The 20748-nt window shown below is 44.2% G+C and overlaps 1 protein-coding gene across 1 annotated transcript in view; it reads right to left on the bottom strand.

Moving 5' to 3' along the window:
- KDR (kinase insert domain receptor) overlaps positions 1-4554 on the bottom strand; it is a 29203-nt gene extending 24649 nt beyond the window's left edge. The window contains exons 1-5 of the mRNA XM_058024349.1: positions 4489-4554; positions 3194-3284; positions 2504-2700; positions 1214-1338; positions 759-927 (exon numbers count right to left, since the gene is read on the bottom strand). Coding sequence (XP_057880332.1) covers positions 759-927; positions 1214-1338; positions 2504-2700; positions 3194-3284; positions 4489-4540 — 634 coding nt within the window. The 5' untranslated portion in view covers positions 4541-4554. The remainder of the gene's footprint in view (positions 1-758; positions 928-1213; positions 1339-2503; positions 2701-3193; positions 3285-4488) is intronic.
- Positions 4555-20748: the final 16194 nt, after the last annotated feature.

Raw genomic sequence — 20748 nt, 5'->3', positions numbered from 1 at the left:
TATTCTGAATGCAGAAATTCTACAGATATTCTGAAATTCCTCCAAATCAGAGTGAGGATTTGTGAATTGGGTGGAGAAGTAAAAGACTTCTGCACAGAGTAAAGAGGGAAGGCTGTGACTTCCTGACAAGCCGGGAGAGATTGCCTTGGTGCCATTTGGATATTTGAAATGGCCACTATGTCCTCAGCTGAAAGAGAAAGAGATGCTGAGTTTCTGCTGCTAAGTTCAGGCTTAGGCCTCCACAGAATTATCACATTATTTCTGGGGTATGAGGAACAACTGACAACATGTAGCAGGAAATCATAAAACCCTGTGAGAGCAAGACACAGGTCTTTAGGGAGACAAGACAACCCAGCTCACAGCAAGATCTTCAGATCCACCCTTCCCTTGGTACCCACTCAGAGCAATTTCTTTTCATCTGGTGCTGATGGTTGCTTGCCTCTCATTTCCTTCCACTGTGACTGAGATTGTGGATAAGTGATTTTAGGGAAAAGGTTTGCGTTGTCAGAAAAAAAAGTATTAAAATCCCTGGCATCAATGTAAAACACTAAAAATAGAAGCACTTATCCCAATGATCAACCAGAAAGAACACAATACATTGCATTTAAAAGAAAAGTGATATAAATCTCAACATCCATTTTGCATTAACTGCATTGTCAGTATTGAATAACCTAGCGTCCAACCAAATGTAATTGGTTCAGTATGCTGTAGAAAGCAAAAGAACATTGGTTACAGAGAAATAAAAACCTTTGGCTTACCTACAACTGCAACTATGTATATCATAGACTGGTAGCTTTCATCATCTATTTTAGCTTCACAGAAGACCATGCCTGCATAGTTGATCAAATGACTGGGTATAGTGAAGCCTCTTTTATTATTCCACGAAATGGATTTACCATCAGGAACAAATATCTTTTCTGGATATTTCTGTTTGGAATATTGATAAAACACATAGTCAGAATTCAAAAATCGAACAACCCTGAATTTTTACCAGCATTTGCCACAACTGCAGGGCCCCCATTTCAACGTTCTAGCTCAGGGAATTAGTACATGCTTTGAGAGTACAGGTACAGCACTCATCTTGTAATCACAGGCTATAAAACTCACAATGATGGAAAGGAGTTTTTAAGAAATGTATTTTTACTTCAAACAACATATTTATGCCAGAGTGACTTCAACTAACTCTTGAAAAAATAGCAGGCTTTTTCCTTACCGCATGTAGAGATACATTGAGATTTGACACGGTTCCAAGGCACGGCACTACCACAGTTTTGTTCTTAGTGATGTATACAATGCCAAGCTGATCACTAACTGAAGTCACAAATGGTGATCTGTAATCTAGAATAATATTCAATCGATAAGTGGGTATTATTCATCATATGATTATGGAAACTGGAAACCTTTCTAGTTTTCTTATTTCCCTATTTTTTCACAAGTCAGTTGTACTATTTTCCATGTCATAAAGCACTGAAATAATGAGACTAAATAGGGGAGGTACATGTTTTTATAGATACTGCACCCCCTAGATTTAGAATATCATTATTCTCAAAACAGTTATCAGCAGCAGAGTGCATTTTGGAGAATGGTTTCCTGCTACAGCAGTCCTTTTGTCGACAAAAAACTGATTTACCCTAGCGTGACTTTCCTTGCATAAGCATTCCAGGAAATATCAGTTAAAAATTGTGACATGTTACACTGAACTCCCCTGATGGCAGCATCCTTTTCAAAGTCAGAGCAGAACACCAAAAAAAAATATAGCTCCATGATATTATAAAACAAGCTAAGTCATGTACTTAATTACATCTCATTTCTCAAAATGGTAACTATAAGTTAACAATAAAGAGGAAACAGGATGCATATGGAAACGAGGGTGAAGCCATCAGTGCAAAAAGGCAGATGCGTCCATGAATGCACTTATTGAAGCTGAGTGGATAACTGGAGGCTTTGCAGTGTCTGTGACACTCAGCTGAAAACTGAGCTCTTACAGCCTACATAGATTTTACCACCAGAGTCAGCAAATGTGTGAAAGTTTATGTTTTGGGGTTTGGGTGGTTTTGGGGTTTTTTTAAATGGTATCAGTACAAATCATACACGAGATCAGATCTGTAATTTTTACCAAATATAAAACCTCTGTAATCCTTTCTCATATGAAACTCCTGCTGAGGTCAGTAATAGCTCTGCATGAGGACAGGCTCAGAGCTCAGCAGAGATATGTATGCTAAATTCTGGGGGGAATTTAGCTATTCTAAATTCTGGGTGGAGGACAGCAGACCATGTACTGCATATGGCAGGTCAGTTCAGAATCATAGGTATAAAGGATTTTATGCTGATGGCAACTAGCATACCTGAATTTAATTAGTCAACATGAAAACAAGAAAAATGTTCCATAGGATCAAATATTCTAGGATTAATAAATTTTACATCAAAACTGTTTTGAGACACTATATTCCTTTCTTCTCTTGACACTAGGGAAAAGACACCTGAGAGTAGTGTAAGCACTTACCTTGGACATAAACATAAATGGTTGTAGCTGCCTGGCTGTCCCTGTAAAGGCACTTGTAGTCCCCTGTGTCATTGCCAATGACTTTGCTCAGAGTAAGCGCCTTGCAGTAGGGGCCATCACTGCACTCTGTCACGGAGACACGCCGCTCAGCATTGCTCTGCTTGCTTGGCCACGACCACTCCAGCGGTCTCTGACCTCTGGGAAAGCAGATGTTAGAGCAGCAGACACTTGTGATGTGAGCCCCAGCCCCACCAGTCTCTGTGGCTGTGGAGAGGGACGGGCTTCACCCCGTCACACACAGAGAGCATCAAACCATGTAGGACAAATTCACACACACAGCCTACTGCCAACAGCTACACTAAAGCTACTTGAGGTTTACATTCTGCTGAATCTAAGTGACAAATCACCCAAAAGAGAGCCTTGAGAGTATGGCTCACCAGCAGGATCCACAAGGACACAGCCAATGCTTCCTCCCCCAGCCACCCTACACTCCCAGCTCTCTCTGGCCGCAGCCCTCACACATAATTTCTAAAACTCGTTAGGGAAAAGTGAGGCACAAGGCCCAAAGGGAGTGGAGAGAAAGCAGGTGGCCTGACAGGAGAGAGAGATCACATCATGTGGGATTCTGTACAAAAGCTCACTACATAAATTACCAATCATCAAAATCATGCTGAACAGACTTGTCCTTACCTGCAAGTAATATTTAGTGTGTTGTTTGCCATTATTGTGAGGACATCTTTTTGGATGCTAAGGCTTGGCTGATCCAGAGACATACATAAACCTGCAAAAACACGTATGAAACCTCTCTAATAAACCAAATAAACAAGTAAATGCTACTCAATCAGAAAAGTATTATATACAGGAATATTCATCAGGATTTAAGTGGACACTTTCACATCATCTGTTTAGCAGCGAAGGGTAAATCATGATTTTTCACACATCCCAAAAAGTTCAAAAATTCTGTCATAACAGGAAGCAAAGGCAGATGGTCAGGAGCTAGCTGCAGAGCACTACAATTCAGCAGCCAGGGTGGAGTTCCTGTTTTCTTGCATTGCCAACTTCAAGGTCTAACAAGAGGATGTGGGACATTGAAACAAAGTGAACCTTCATCTGATGATCTCACTCCCTTGGGGATTACCAGCTTTTCTTATAATAAATCAAATATACTTCTTTGAGACTGCTGATCAATGAATTAAGCAAAGGAACTATTTTCACAGTTTGTCACAAATCTGAAATCCCATTAATTTATTTTATGCTATGATTTCCTAAGTTTCTCTTTCCTCCTAAGAAGTTAGGCAAAACTGTGTTACTCCCGGACTATCGGCACAGCGGCTTGCATCGCACCCACCCGGAGCCACTGGTGCTGGTGAGGGCTGTGATTGCCCTCTGGGTGCCAGTGCTTGCTCTGAGACACCGGCCCAGCTTGTGTAACATTTGGGAATGCCACAGGGAGTACCACAGGGAAAGATTTTCACTCCTCCCTGGCTGCTGCCATCACCTTCGGGAGTCCCAGCTCCCCGGGTCGAGCCGCAGCCCCGGCCGTGACAGCCGGGCCAGAGACAGCGTGCCCGGAGCGGGACAGACACTCCCCGTGTCGCCAGCGCTTCCCCGGGCTCTGATCACTCGCATTCCGAGCAGGTTCTTCCCATGACAGGTTTCCCGCGTTTGGCTCCAGGGACATTTTGCTCTCGGAAACGACAGCTGATGCCGGAGCCAAGCGGGCAGGACAGCGTGCCGCGGCAGGCAGCGCTCTCCGACGGCCAGCTCCGGCCGGGCGGACAGGAGAGGCCGAGGGGACAGGACAGGAGGGCTCCGCAAGCCCGCAGCCACCGGTGCTCCGTCCCACCCGGGCACTCGCCCTGGCCCAGCCCCGACAGACCCATAGGAAACCCATAGGAAAGCCGGCACCCGGGCATCCCCGCGTCCCTCTCCTCAGGGGCTGCCCGGCAGACCGGAGCGGGTACCGCGGGTACCCCGGGGCTTACCTGGAGCCAGGCACAGCAGCACCGCCAGCAGCCGCGCCGCGCCGGCCTCCATCCCGCTGCGGGGCTGCGGGCGCCGAGAGAACACTCTGCCCGACGGCAGCCGAGCCGTGCCGTGCCGTGCCGAGCCGTGCCGTGCCGTGCCGTGCCGTGCCGAGCCGTGCCGTGCCGAGCCGTGCCGAGCCGAGCCGTGCCGAGCCGAGCCGTGCCGTGCCGAGCCGAGCCGAGCCGAGCCGAGCCGAGCCGAGCCGAGCCGAGCCGAGGCGCTCCGCACGCCCCGCACCGCCCGGCGGGGATGCGGGACCCCGGCGAACGGTGCCGCCCCTCTTGTGGCCGGGGCGGGCCCGGGGCCGAGCCCCCGCCCTCCCCAGCACGATCCCGCCCCCCTTCCCGGCGCCAGGGCCCCCTGTGCATCCCGCCGGGATGCTCCCCTTCGGACGGGCGGCAGGAGCTCTCCCTGTCCCCTGATCGGCGGCAGGAGGGCCTCAGCAGTGAGATTCAGCGTCGTCTGGCGCTTTATCGTGCTTTTTTGGGGTTTCCTAAAATGCCCCCAGCAGAAGCGATCCCAAAGCCCCGCCACATGAGGTACTGTCAGTGAGACACAGCCGCGATCCTGCTGGCAGCGACTGCACCCCGGGTGTGGAGTGCCTGGCAGCGACAGCGCTGAGTTCACAGCGCGGAGTCCCCCAGCCATGCAGCATGTACCCAGCCACCCCAACCGGCCACGTCCCGGCAATGGGATCCGACAAGTGCCTGACACAGCTGCCCTTCCCATCTTTTTATCAAAATTATTAACTAGTGCCTGCTAAAGAGAAGTTTGTGAGGTAGTCCTTTGGGAAAAATAAACACACATTAATAGTGGTGGTCATTAATGGTCATTAATGTGTTATCCATACGCACAATATAAATCCCATGGGCTAGATAGATCAGTAAAGAGAGGTATAAAGATAAACAGGTAGATAATCAGGTAGATAGAAATACACAGCTGGATACATAACTATGCATGCCTATACATATGTGTACCTCCACATGCCACCTTTTCCTCTTTCCCTGCAAATTGCATGGGAGCTTGTCCACAAATGACTAAGTTAATAGAGAAGTGATTTTATTTTGCATGCAATGCAATTCCAGCTGTTTTACTGTACTGGGGAAAGAGTGTAATTTCCTTTGAAATTACACCCCTGTTGCTCACAGAAAGATACAGGGAGTGGGAGAAGCCAAAGTTTTCCTAGAGATCAAATAAAATCCATGAAAAATCAAATAAGACTCATGTGATTCAAGTGGCAGCGAGTCAACACCATGCAAATAAAAACTGCACTTGCTATTCTTATGAGGTCTTAAACCAGAATATTGGCAGCCTTCATTCATACTCCCACCTCCATCACACTGTGGGTCAGGTCACTGGTATTGCTGGGTGATTTGGGGAACTCTGGCAGTGAGTTCAACTACTGACCTTGCTGAAACTAGGCTGCATGTAAGGGCTAGTGCACTAGTGGCAGATAGTTAGTGAAAACCAAAGGTACCTGCTGCTAAAAAAAGCCAGTTTTGGTAACTTTATTTGTGGTGATGCTGGTTTTGTTTGGTTTGACTACAAAGAGAAAAAGAATTGATAAGGGTTGGGTGACCTGCAAGAAGTGTTTGCCTCAAAAGCACTTTGGGCAGTCAACAAAGAAAATTAAATTATAGGGGTAAGGCGAAAGCTATTTACATTAAATTGTTACAAAATCCATAGAAAACAGTAAAGTCACTGGCAGCTCACTTTAATGCTTTCTGCATTTCTACAAAAGTTTCCAAAATGCAGCTGTAGAAAACATGCCCCTATATTGATTTTGACAAGTAACTTTTCTAAAATCTAGTCAGATGATGTGCAGCTACAGCTTGCTGCAATACCACTTGGGCTCTGTTTTCATGCACAGTCATTGCTATTAAGTGAGTGTTTTGGAAGGGGGAGCTGCATTCATTGTTGAAAATTATTGTGGTGCCTGAGCTTTATGGAAACAAATACCTACTGTTTGCCCTGAGCACATCTAAGCCAAGATAGATGAATGCTAGCCCTCTCCAGGCCCTTTGGCATTTGCCATGTCCCCTGCCTCCTCCTGCCCTGCAGCATCCTGGAGAAGGGAAGGAGAGAGAGGGGCTGACCCCTCAGACACACAAACCTGGCGAGTGCACACATCGAACTGAGCAGCTGGCAGCAAGGAGCTTGCACATTTGATGTAGCTCATCCACAGAGAGCTCCACATTTCAAAAACACAAATTGTTTCTATCTCCCAGAGTGACCCCAGCGAGATCCCAGTTTTAACACTGTGCTTCCTAAATGGGACATAGCCCTTCAGCACTTTGCCTGGCTGTCAGTATAATCTTGGTAACTAGAATGATTCTGCAGAACTGCTGCTTCAGTGCATGAATTGCCATCCCTGTAGTACCAGGGACATTTGTGGTGCCAATAAGAACAAGAAGGCAACTTCTTTGAATGGGGCCCTAACCCTGTAAACATTTAAGCACAAAAGTATCTTTATTTTGAAGTCAGTCAACAGATGCAGGATTTTCATCTGATTCAAATTAGTTACATGGTGTTGGTGAGACTAATCCTCTAGGAAGATCAAATAAAAACTAGAGCCAAGTGTCATTGGAAATGGTAGATGTTTGGGGAAAGTAAGAATTGAAAAAGATGCGAGGTGACTTTACCAATACATGGTGTATGATGTTGTATGTACTTTGCTAAACTGATTTTTCTGTTATGAGCTTCAGTGGGGCTTTTGGTAGTGGATTTTCACTGGAAGATGCCATGGGGAACCTCTGAGAGAAAAATCAACCAGAGCATGGAAGAAGGACAGTGACCTAGAATCCAAGTGAAAGATTCATGTAAATATATTGTTGCTATGATAGCTGTGGGACACAGATGTCTGGTTAAAAAATCAAAACCCCAATGGTTTAAGGGATGGCAGCTTTCTCATCCATCTGATTAGGCTGTGATGTCTGCAAAGCCTTTGTGTCAGACTTGCAGAGTGTAGTCCAGATTGCACCAGACACTATCAGTGCTGAAGCACAGGGATCTAGTGAGAAAAGCTGAACATATTAATGTAGCTCAGTGAGTACAGGATGGGATTCCCTCCCTCTCCAGTGAGAGTGTGAACGTGGAGAACTTCCTGAGATCTAAATCCAGCCTGCAATGGCTTCTAAGGATACTCTACTCTCTGTCTCAGCATTCTCGCCTGCCTCAACAGGAAAAAAACCTGTCAAGACTTTTTTAACTTGTCTTACTTCAAAAAAGTGCCTCTGCCTTGTCCAGACAATAACAGCAAAGAAACGTGGGGCTAGAAGCAGCTCCATGAAGCTTCAGCCGTCCTGCCACACTGAGCAGATCTCAGCTCAGCATGAGACCAGACCTGGGGAGCTGTGGAAGAGCTGGTGGCTGACAGACAGAATGCAATCAAGCCCTGTGCATCACTCCGTGCTTCATCAGATTGACTCCCCGTTCACGGAGCATCTCCCCGAGCCCCGTTCTGAAATCAGAGTGTCCCCAGTGTCTGGGCTCATCAGCCTCTTTCTGCTGCACTCAGGGGAAGCTCCTGTCCATGAGCTGTCCCTGGGAATGGTCTGAGCCATGGCAGGGGGCACCGAGCCTTGCCTTGGCCAAGCAGGGCCGGCGAGCCTTTGTTTGTGCATCTGCTCCTCCGACCGCCAAAAGCTCATTAAAAACAGCACACAAAGAAGCAGCAGAGGAACCGGACAAGCCCCCTCCCGCCTCCTCCCCGACCTGTCACGACTCCCCCAGGCTCTCTGGCTCTGTCAGGGCGTCCCGGGCAGCCCTGCCAGGAGTCCGAGCAGAGGCCAGAGCAGCAGCAGCCGAGCGGCCCTTTGTTTGCTTAATTATTCAAATAACAACCTGGGGGAGATAAGGGCTGGCCCTGGCAGCACCGATTATGTGCTTTCCTGCTCCTGTAGCTCAACAAGTTTACCGGGGCTCAGCATGCCACGCAGAACACATCTGGAATGCGGCAGCCAGCAGCTGTGCCGCCTCCGGGGCACACCTCTGAGCCGCAGCTCAGCACCTCACGCAGCAGTGCATGCTCCCTTCAGCTCCCTTCAGCTCTGGCCACAGTGCAGACTGCACCACTGCAGCAGCCTGCAGCCTCGGCCCCAGCGTGGCTGTCAGCAGGCATGCATCCCCAGCGCACCGGTGAACTTTGACAGGCAGACACGCAGCACGGACAAGATGCTGCTTCAAGAAAATGAGATGGCATCCATGTAAATGGCATGCAGGTTCAGAAATACATTTACCACAACATACACTTTGTGTGTAGGCCCTCCCAAAACCTGTTGGCTTGAAAGGGTCATTGCAAAGGACAAAATCTAAGTTTGCAGCTAGAAATTAAATAATAAATTGTCTCAAGTTAGAACTGATGTGGAAGTGGGAACTAGATGGCATAAATCCATTAATTTTCAGACAGAGTTGCATAAAGGTAGAGGTGTGAATGTTTCTACTTTCAGAGTATGCCAAAAACATTGGTACCTTTGCTGGGATCTAGGGATATGTGCTTTGTATTTGGCTTTGTACGTCTATAAATAGGAGGTGTGAGTTTGGTGTGCATGGACATCCCCAAAGCAACTCTATTCTAGCTTGGCTGGATGCTGATGGTACCAAAATTGGAGGAGCAGGTTCATTGCTGTCAAGCCCCAGAGTAGTCTAAAGTACCTTGGATATGTCTCTTCACTCCTAGGCATGTAATTATGGTTCCAGGCGTGTGGAACTTTAGGGATGCACCTTTGAAAAACTCATTTTATATAGTTGTTTATTTACTTATCCCTATTGTGTCCTAAAACTCTGCATAATTACTCCTGCCAGGACAACAGGGCCCTACACACTCTTCATTCACACTGTTCCTTTTTTACCCTATCTGGTTGTTTTTTCTACCAAAATCTGCAGGGCAAGGGCTCTGTGGAGAAGGGACAAATGCCTTTGTTGTTTCTGTGGCTGAAGTCTGTGGATTCCCTGTTGCTTGCAGCAGGAAGCAGATCTGAAGCATCACTTTCTGAGCAGGAAGCAGAGGGTGTCTGGGGCCCCTGGACAGTTTGGCTAATGGATGGGCAACTGGTGACAGGGATAAGCTACAGATTCTTATGCAGAAGCGGCATGCAATATTTTTTTTCCTTGTTAGTTTTGTTTTCATTGTATTTTTTTGACCCTTGAATTTTCTTTTTACTTTTTGGGGCTCAAAGTTGAAAGTCTCTGAAAAAAGTCTCAAGGCCCAGGTTGAAAAAACTGCTGGAGAAGGACAAAATCTTTTTTTCTATTAGTTGCCTGGTGCAGCATGTTTTCCCTGCATCCCCTCCTGTGAAGAGATTTGCATTCACAAGAATATCCTCACCTCCATGCTGCAGGAATGGAAAGCAGCATCCTTAGGAGCTATGTCCAAATGGCTGTGCCCAAATATTAAGGGCACAAATTCCCTTAACATTCACTGAAGGAAAACAAGTATCACACTACTCACAGAGAAGGTCCTGGAGCAAATACCTGGATTCTGGACCATGTGCCTGCAAATAGGGAAGGAGTGTGATGGAGGTGGAACAGCACCATCAGGAACCCTGAAATGGCCACCACATCATGGTGTCTGAGGCTTTCTAGTGGCATAAAGCCAGGCCTCCCACAGCTGAATTTCCATGGTAGTGGAAGTCTAACTTTGGGAAACAATCTTCCACAGATATATCTGACAGAGGGACAGCCAATCCAACATATTCTTACGAGTCATCATTTTGTTAGGGGGAGAAGCAATGCACCCCAGCTTCCAGAGAGTTTGTGTGTCCCGTACTGCATGAGAAAAAATCCCAAGGGTTTTGTGTAGTTTGTGGCACTTCTCTGCTGTGGGGGTGCCTCAGTGTCTGCCAAGGGTTTTGTCATGTTGCAGCCTTTCCCTGGTGAGCACTCCAATCAGATGTCTCTCCTACACCTTACCACTTCTTAAATGAAAAAAATAAGGACCTAATATCTTAGAGACATTTAACCACTGTCACGTTTGCCTGAAACTGGCAGAAGAGTTAAAAATTATGAGTCAAGTAGATAGAAAAAGTAAACAGACAGACATAAAATGTGATTAGTAAGTCCTATTTCCCTAGGGAACCAACCTAAAATTTACTGGTCACAGCAACTGGAAAAAACTGCCAGCAGTTTGTAGGACAGCATTAAGAGTTGAGACTGGAGGAAATGCAAAGGAGAGCAAAAGACTGTCAGGAATTGTGAAAACTCAGCCTACAAGGAAAGGCTGACAGATCTGAGGCTGTTCAATCTTGAAAAAGAGGAGACCAGACAGACAGGCATGATAACAACCTTCCAGTGGGAACAGGCTGGAGGTGCATGATCAATTATCCTTATAGTCACCAAAGGTAAAAGAGGAAATAATCAGTCTAATTTTCTGGACAGGAGATCCATCTCAGATAGTGGGGTACATTTACTGATTTTCTGGGCAGTTAAGCACTGAATAATGTTGTCTGAAGGGTCTGGGACTGACATCAATTGAGGTATTTCAGATCAGGTCTGTCAGATCTTTGTAAGGGATGAAATTTAATTCTAATTTGCAATAGAAGTGGGTATTAGAGAGTCTTCTAGAGGTTTATTCAAGTTGCATGTATTAATAATTAATAGGAGTACAATTTGTGGTTTCTCATTCTTTAATAAACAGCCCAAAATTAAATACTTCTTTATTGGATCAAGTGTAATATTTCATCCAGCCTACAACAACATTTCAGCATTTCTTTTCAGCTAGAAGAACTAATGTGATCAGTTTGAGTTGATACCTCTTCTACACCTTTCTTTTGGAAGCCATCTTGAAGAGACTACATCTCCTATCATTTTTTGTGTGTTTGGCAACACAACTAAAAGAAATCCAAAACCACCCAACCTCCAAAACATTATTCACATCACCCTGCTTTCACCTAGGAACTCCTGGGAGACTTCTGAGGGCAAAATTTGGTGAGGATTTCTGAAACGTGTCAACAGTTGCCAAAGTTCAAGCAGAGTTTTATAAAGATGGTCCAAAATTACATCAAATGACTTTCCCAAATCAGAGCAAATGGCACAGAGCATGTGACATCTCTTTCCCGACTAATACTTGCTAGTACACCTAAACTGCATTTGAGAAAACTTCCAAAATGGTTCCTTCCAGGTGAATTTTCCATACCAATTTTCCATTTTCCTTCCATTTTCTTCCCAAATATTTTCACAGCCAGGATAACTAAATAGTAACTTTATTATGGGACATAATGTAGGGACTTCAGAACCAAAGAACTCTGAGATCCACAAAAGACACAGCAAGGGCTGCTACAGATATAGGAGGGATCTCCATCACTCTACCATTCTTCTAAAGACTTTTTCAGGCACTAGTGCACCTGGCTTTCACAATCCCTCTGAAGAACTATTTTTATCTCAACAGTGAGGAATCCTTGTTTTTATGGTCAAAATTTACTTGCACAGCAGATAAATGCAATTAAACCCTTTAAAGTTGTTATATGGGAGTTGATTTTTAACTCCTATATCTCAGAAGCCTTTTCTTACAAAGTGTAAGAGTTCATCAAAATTTGTGACTTTTCATTTTAGTATTTTTCTTTCTTTTGCTTCATGCCCATTTTCATGAGATAATGGCCATCATTTGTTCCAAAGAAACCAACAGTTCCACTAAGGGCAAGTTCAGCTTCTGTTCAGGCTTCCCTTCCAGGACACAAATCAGTCAGGTTTGAAAAGGAACAGGGAGAATATCCCAGCTTCTTTGCTGATCAAAGCTCTCTTTACAGGGGTACAAATCATGTTTCAACAGCCTGGGGAAGCAGACTACATCAATTCTCATAATCACATTCTTTACCCCTAAGCTGGAAGCCCTAACCCAAAGCTCTGTTTTCTATGTATTTTATCTTTGTGAACAAGCTGATTGATTACACTGGTTTTGATCATTTGACTATTTTCTCACATCTCTCATCCAATAAGAAAAATCATAGCAAATATTGTACTACCTCCTCATTGTTTTCTGCTGTGGCTGTAGCTAAATGAATCCTCTGAACATTTAGTGGCTGATGTGTGGCAATGTGGGACCAGAAGAAAAGCATCAACAGGAAAGGAAAGGAAGTGACCAGGCACTGACCGTATTCTTCCCTGGGTTTGTCTCACCAAAGGTTGTCACCAACCAAAGGTTAAAAAATACGTTCCACATTGTTTTCTGGAGGGGGACGCCCAAACAAACCATGCACAAAATTCACAGAATAATCATTAAGGACAAAAGGAAATACTGGGATATGTATTCTGACCTCTGAAAAGCACAGGCAGCCAAGGGAGCCCACTGGGACACAATGCTTCATTACAAATTCTACTAGAAGAGAAGAGGAATATTTACTAGAAGATTGAGCCTGGTTGAAGTTAGAGCTGGATGAAGGGCTCAGAGCCTGCATGTTATTCAGGAGGATTTTGGGATCATATATAATAGCAACATTAGCACTGTGTTGAAATTATTATAAAAAGACAAACTGTATAATCATATATATGGGGGCTATAATATATACATTTATATTTATACACATATGTATCTGCACTATGTGAGAGGTCAGGAATATTTCTGGAATTCTATTTTTATAACATTTATTAACTACACAGTAAACATAGCTGATAAGCATTTTGAAATTATTTCATTTCACTGAGTTGCTGATTCAGTGCTTGTAATACATTTCCATTCACACCCTTTCAGCTGTGAGAGCCACCAAGGTTACCCTTCCTTGCACCACTCACAGCAAGCAATGGGGACCCTTTTTTTCTCCTGCCCAGACTCAGAAGGAGCTGATTAAGGCTAGCAGTGCCAAGGAAACAATAAGGAAAGCACAGAATCTTGGGAGGGGCTGGAGGGTTTCCTAGAGAACCATCCTGCAGCTGAGGGAGCAGCCAGGGAAAGAGCCCAGCTGTGTTCTTTTCCACAGTCAGCATCACATTTTCCAGGCAAGCCCTGGATACGGAACACCACAGACTGGGGAAACTGATCCACAGGAGACTGCGTGGGGGAGGCTGCAGGCTGCCCTCTGGGGCACTGCTCTCTCTGCAGAGGTTATAATTCTCATTTTCAGCTGAGACCAGCAGTGAAATGCCAGCAGTGGAGAAGAGGTGAGATGGGAATTTTGAGTTCAAGAGTGACTTGGTGCGAACTACACAGGTGCAGATGTAGAAAAGGATGGCAAATTTCCAGGCTTAAATTGGTAGGAAAGGCTTTTTTCCTGAAGCCACAACTATCAGCATTAGAAATGAAGGGTGAAAGCAACCATTTGGGTGAAAAGGGTGAGAACCTTATGAAAGTGACACAGAACTCAGATTATCTGGTTTTGGACTTTTTTCCATAAAATGCCACAGGATGTGAGTCAGCAGGAATTCTCCATAAGCCTGAAATTAGACCTTTATTGCAGGAAGTACTATGCCAACACTGAAGTGTTGGCACCACACACGACACACCTCCTTATTCTTTGACATCTGCAGACTGTCATGTGCCAAGAAAAAGGTAACTGAGCAGTTCAAGGAAGGAAGATATTGAGATCAGGGTCACTGATATCTGCCAAGAAGACTTATTTTATTTCAGACTTAGAAATACAGGAATATTTGATTTATAAAGAGTGGGAATCTAAGCATAAAATTATCATTTCTAAATTTTTAAAAATCACAATGTTTTTAACCCAAAATATGTAGCAGCAGGTGTCAGAGAAGAACAAATCTGTCTAATGTCCACAGATGCATGAACAGTCACTATGTAGAATAAGTCTCTTCATTCCTTTTCCTCTGCCTCACTTATAATGTTACTTACTGTAGTCACACAGTTTAACTGCGAATTTGTGCTCCTCTTGTTATCATTTCAGTCACTAGATTTTTGTGTGTGTGTGAACCTGTGAAAATATTTTGATTGAACTGGTGCAAAAACATTTCAGGCAAATCCAAGGTATGGATGTCAAAACACGCTAGGAGAATAACACACCTACTGGTATGTAATAACATTATCCTGATATTAAAGGAAGCAAGTGGGAAAATATAGGTATATGGTTTCTAGCTAGTAGGGGAAAAAAAAGAGAAAAAGACAGATCGTGATTAAAAGCTGTTAAATGACTTTGATACTGCTTCCCTTCCTTAATCCATTGGCCTCCAAAGGATGGTCCCAGCTGGCCAGGGGAGCACACAGAGGTAGGCAGCCTTGCCACGCTGGCCTGGTGCAGTCAGCGAAAGTCGCTTCCCGCAGCCCCCGGCCTTCCTCTTGGATGTGCGTGTCATCAGGAAAACTCAGCCCAGGCTCCCGACTTTCTCTTCCGCCCCTTTAGCTCCACATGTTTCCTGACCCTTGGCTCCTCTGCTGTGAGGGTTTGCCACCTGCACGCTGGCTCTGCTAGCACAACCACATCCTGTCCCTTCCCGTGGCCAGGGGTCAGGATTTTCATCGGCCCCGAGGATAGCGATGTGATGGGAAGGTATTTGGGTTCAAACGACCCTGGTGAAGGAAAACAAACCAGTGTTTCCCTTGCAGGCTGCAGCAGGGAGAGCTGAGCAGTAAAAAAGGAACCAAAGACCACGCAGCATCAGGCTGGATGCCTCTTTGGATGGAATGATGAGTGCTCTGTGGGTGTTCAGTCTCCTCAGTCCAGTTAGAGTTCAGCACGGACCTTTTCTTACCTTTATTGATCCACCACCCCAGATGGTGCTATCCTGGTGCTACAGCAAATGAAATTACTGCCCACCTGCAGTTATCAAGCTGTATCATTGAAGGACAGTGACTGAGCAGGGGAAACTCCCACATGAATCCCCAGTGCTGTGTTCTCCAAGAGGACAAGGCAGGCCAAGGAATAGCACAACACTCTCTGACCATGTGGTGACTTTGGAAAACTCAGAACATGCTAATGAGGGCTACAACAAAATTCAGTGTGTTAATGTTCAATGTTGCTATGTTCAAATGTACTTCAGGTGCCAAATGCCAAAGTGCCTTGGATTTATTCATTGCAAATCATAGAAAAATGAAAGGCCAGTCCCTTTCAAAAAGAAACCACAGGGTTTCCAAAGTCCAGTTCTGACCTCCTGTGCACTGATGCAGACTGGAAAAGTCTGCATGAACGTCCTTCACTGGTTAATGTAAGGTATCGAAAATGCCGCTTAAAGCTAATTCACCAAAAGACAGAGGAAAAAAATCTCCAACTTCCCTGACAGGATTATTCAACTTAATCCTTTCGACAGTAACCCAAATTCAGTAACCCTTAATTTCTCTGAAGTTGATAGTGACTTCTGCTCAGTGTGACAAAAGAAGAAATGCCAAGTCATTCTTCATCTGAAATACAATCTTCCGATTGCAGTGTAAAGAGTCCTCACACAGGACCATAACTCCCACCAGTGAGCAAAAATTAATTTTACCCATGAACTGATATCAGATCCATTTTCTTAAAAACAATGGTCAGTGTTCCATGTGAGAAAGAACCTGCACAAAGAAGAACGCTATCTTACATTTGTCAGGAGGTGTTTTCACAGTCCATAGAAATCTATTGGTTTTACAAAAAGCACACAACTACAACAGTTATGTGCTCAGGGCAGGAACCACATCTGTGGATTTCAGATACATTTGGTTTGAATAAATGGTAAGGCTATTTCCACCAGTAAAGTTAATCTAGATTTCTTCAGTATGAATAGATTTAATTCTTAATGGTTAGATTTTACCAATTATCTATCTGAAGTCATTACTTTTAAAACTGTAATAGAGAAAGGTATAATCCTCTACTGTGAGTGTAGTGGGGCTGGGGCTTTTTATGCAGTAGGAACAGAGACATCATTTTCTTCAAAGTGGAGATCAGCACATAGTGATGGACAATGAAGTTCCAATACAGGGAAAACTTGTGTCAAATTTTGGAGGTGGCATTTGGAGACAGCCTTAACCTGGAAGAGATTTACTTTGGGAGATGACATAACAACAAATCAGGCTCTTCACACTTTATCCATCACACTGAAAGGTTTGTACATTGTCCTCTCTCAGAGGTGAATGAAACTGCCCCTTATCTTGGGATCAGCTTTAGTAATAGCTGCACAGCACTTTGGAATTGCAGCCTTTATACCCTGGAGGACTTGTAATGGACTGGATAAGGAAGAACTTCCATTTGATGTGAAACACCAGGAAAGGCTCTGCAAAATGAATTTTTATGAAGGCTGGAAGTGTCTTGGTTTGGTTTAATTGTAGAAAAATGCTCTAGGTTGTGAGAGAGGATGTTATAGTGGGAAGATAACAGTATCTGAAGAGACAATCTTCTGAACATGTAAGTGGGAGAAGTATCTCAAGAGCTCTCACCTAATTGATAAAGGCATAGAAATTTTTCCTTCTGTGAAATACTTCCCAAAATTACCATTGTCAATCCAGGGGTCACAGTCTGTAAATGTTTAGGTTTTCTTAGGTTTTGTTAGAGCCTGGCAGTCTTAATCCAGTGCTAGCAATTACAGTTTTCAGTCACCATTAACAAGAGAGGGTATAAAACCCAAGCCACCCGTTCTTGGCTATACAAGTTGACTGCTGTATTGTATAACAAATGGGCTCCATGGTGGGTTTTCCCAAAATAAAGGTCCTATAGTCATATTATAGCCTAGTGTAGCCAGCACAGGAACAGAGGCCACTTTGCCTAGTTTCTGAATCACTCTGGCTATGGAGGCAGCACAGCAAGCAGATACAATTTTCGGGCCCAACAGGGACATCCAGGCCAGCTCAGATGCTAGACTGGAGTGGTTGATCAATGGAAGTATTTTTTAAATCTTTGGATGGAGAATCCATGTAAATCCTGTTTGAGGTGAATAAGTCTCTTTTTGTGCTCCTGGTCCTTTGATGCACAAAGGATTTAAAGACCAGCAGTGTATTTATTTTACAACGCATTCAGCGTGTATACTTCTAAATGATAAGATGGTTTATCTGTTGTTTGCCTAATCTTTTCCTGTCATTCATGGAGATTAAGCACCATTTTCATTGTAAACATTCTCTCTGCTCCCCTCATAATTCCCTAAGGATGCACTGCTTCAGATATCCCTTCAAATAATGAACAGGCAAGGACCAATAAATATTTCACACATAAAAGGAATCTTGTAGCAAAAGGCTCTAACAGTCCCCTTCATTATGGGGAATATTTCCATCTGATTTTTACTTCTTGAATCTTTTCTTATAACTCAGAGACAAATATGGATTTCCAGTGAAAGTGGCAAGCACACCCAGACCTAGATAAAATAAAATGATGGAAAGTTAACTGTCAGGAAGCAGAGCACTTATTTTGTGTGCCCATCCCACTTCCTATAATGCATTTTAAAGCAGGGGCTGTTCTATATCCCAGCCCAATGAAGTTTACTACATATTTTTCCATTTTGATCTAAAGCAGACTGTGCTTTTAAGACTAAAGATTAGGTAAAGGGAAATTGAAAACATAATACATGGTGAAATTTCTCTACTTACCAAATCTGAGTTAAAAAAAAAGAGCAAAACAAGAAAAATACCAGAAAGCTCATATCATTTTCCCTCAGCTGGTTTTTAACTAAGAGTTGCCAGTCTATTCCATTCCTAGTCACCAGAGAGTAATTAATTAGTAAGGCATAAGGTATTTCATTTATCAGTGGTTCTGATAAATTCCCAGTGCCCAGTCTGGGCAGAAATCATGCCATCTTTGGTGTTTCTTCACACATCTTGAAGGTATTGCTTCCTTCATTTTGTTTACTGCCCAAGTACTTGCCCTCTGAGAAAAAAAACCCCAAACAACAAAACAGGAGAGGAAGCTGTGTGTGTCTAAATATGTAATTCCTTTTTACCAAGAATTAGTAACTTTACTTGAGAGAAATAACTCCACAGATCCCAAATTTTATGCATAGTTTCTTCTTTTAAAAGAAATGTAAATTGTTAAGAAAACAGAAGCTGTGTTTTTCTTTGAAAAGGTCTAATTTATGAACTGCAAAAAAATCGTGGCAATTTCTGTCACCCATTTCTCAGAAGCTGTTACTTTTGCCGTAGGACATCTCATTGGCCTCTGCGAATCCATGGGTTTTGCAATCCAGCAAGATCTCAGAATGAGTGCCTATTTTGTGAAAAGATTATAAGCTGCAATGGTTCAGTAAGGGCAATATCCTTTAGGAAAGAAGAAGACTGAAGAGAGGGACCTGGTTCACCCAAATCCATCACATCTGCCTAGGTATGTATCCTGCCTCTGAGGTCTTCCACAAGATGGACTTAGCTGGACATGTAATTCTTGGCCAGTGCCGTGATACTTGCATCCAGACAGCTCTAAAGGAAGGGATGATGGAGCACCACTGAGCACAGAACCGGCTTTGGAGCTTCCCCTTCCACTTTCTAACCAAGTCATGTCTACCATTTGCTAAAAAAAGCCACTCAGCAATCCTTCCCTGCCAACATGGGCACAAGGCCTCTGCATTCACTCCGAGCGGGGCTGTTGGTGCCATGGCTTGATCCCTCATCTTCCTTCCACGTGGTGAGTGCCACTGTGCTCCCTGCCACGGTAAATGAAACTGCACAAGCAGGAAGTTCTCTCTTCTGGCAGCTCAAGTGGTTTTCACCACATAGTTGTAGCAATAGCCGAAGCTGCTGGATGGTCAGCTTTCAAAATCTTGAGCTTGAATCATTCACCATGACACACATGTACTGATAGTAGTGAAAAACTTTGGTTGGGGAATTGTGTTTTATCTACTGTTGAGTATTCAGCTCAATCAGAGACAGAAAATTTATCTTGCATTACCCATAAACACAGCAAATCCAGGCCCTGTGTTGTGCTTCACATCTGGGCTGAGCTGAGACTACTTCTGAGAAAGGTGGTCCCAGCCTCTCCCCCAGACATCCCTGTGGCTTTCTGAGGGCCAGCATTAGTGCTACAGTCCTAGAGGAAACACAGATCCTGCCCTCCCTCAACAGAGCATTGGTTTTAGGGCTAATGTGAATGTTGCTGGCCAGCTGGTGCCTCAGACATGGCATTTGAAAATGGAGCTGAATATTTCACCTTTTCCAGTCTGATCCAGGGGCACCAGAAGGGATCCCATGCTACACCTCCAGGCACAAGTTGTCAGTTCTCTTTATTGACACAGTCATACAGTTGCAGTGAGTTGGTCAATTGAGTTCATCTGGCAGAAAACAGACCCAGTTCCAAGAAAAAGCTTTCCATCAGCACAGATCAACAGACCAACACAACCCATAATCATGCAATTATTAGAGAGTAGAGAACTTATGGTAAAAGCTGGGAAGCATAGATCAACTCCTTGCTGGCAGTAAGCACTCAGGTCTAATTTGGTAAATCATGAAATTGCACCAGAATGCTGCTGCCTCAGCTGGGTCTAGTGGATCGTGTTCTCTACAAAGCTTCCTGTTTTCCAGAAAATCATCTCTAGAACTGGCATAAGCAGCAGTGTCACTTGCCTCTGCACACTGAATCACATTCTCGATTCCCTCTTTGTATTCTCCCGTTCCTTGCTGAGGGCACAGAGTCTGGAGGATTGCCCTGGAGTTTTCACCAGCCTTAACTTCATACAAGTTTTGGTTTTCTTTCTCCCTTCTGGAAAATGTTGATTAAAAGAAGCTCATACCTACTAAAAAGGAAAGTCCTTATGTGATACAATCAGATTTCAAGACTATGTCAAGTTGTGACTGCTTGTGAGCACCTTGCCCGCAGTGACCTCGTTCAGAATGCCAGCAGGCTTTCAAATGGAGAGGAAACCTTTCCAGCAAGCTCTCAGTGAGGTGTGCAGGGAAGGCAAGAGCAGAAGGGGAGAGAAACAGCTCTGGGGCTCTGGCCCGTTTGATGGAAATGAAAAAACATCAGCAAATTTGTAAGAGCTGACTGAGGCCTTTTTCAAAGAAGCACAACAGCTGCAGGGCTGACTTTGAGGCTGTCATCCTGTGCTGTGCGGTGCACTTTGACCACACTCTCACAAACACCACCTTCCAATTACAGGCAGGCTGGGTCACTTTGCTGGAGAAAATGTGGGGTGAAATGATACACCAGCCCTGCAAGACATATATACAAGCAGTTCCACAGTAAGAGTAATAACAATGAGGATGCTCATAATTAATAAAAGCAACAGCATGACAGCTCAGGAGAAAAGGTGGGAGGAGTCATAAAATTTCAAAAGGTTCATTGACAAAACCCTATATTTCAATATGCAACTTTCTTTGCTAAATAAGGTTGTTTGATTTGGACATTGTCTCTAACAACACTTGTGATTTGACTTCACAAAAGTCTAGTTACTTATGG

The sequence above is a fragment of the Melospiza georgiana genome, chromosome 5, assembly GCF_028018845.1.
Source record: "Melospiza georgiana isolate bMelGeo1 chromosome 5, bMelGeo1.pri, whole genome shotgun sequence".
Taxonomy (NCBI): Eukaryota; Metazoa; Chordata; class Aves; order Passeriformes; family Passerellidae; genus Melospiza; species Melospiza georgiana.
This window is presented reverse-complemented; position numbering and strand designations above follow the sequence as displayed.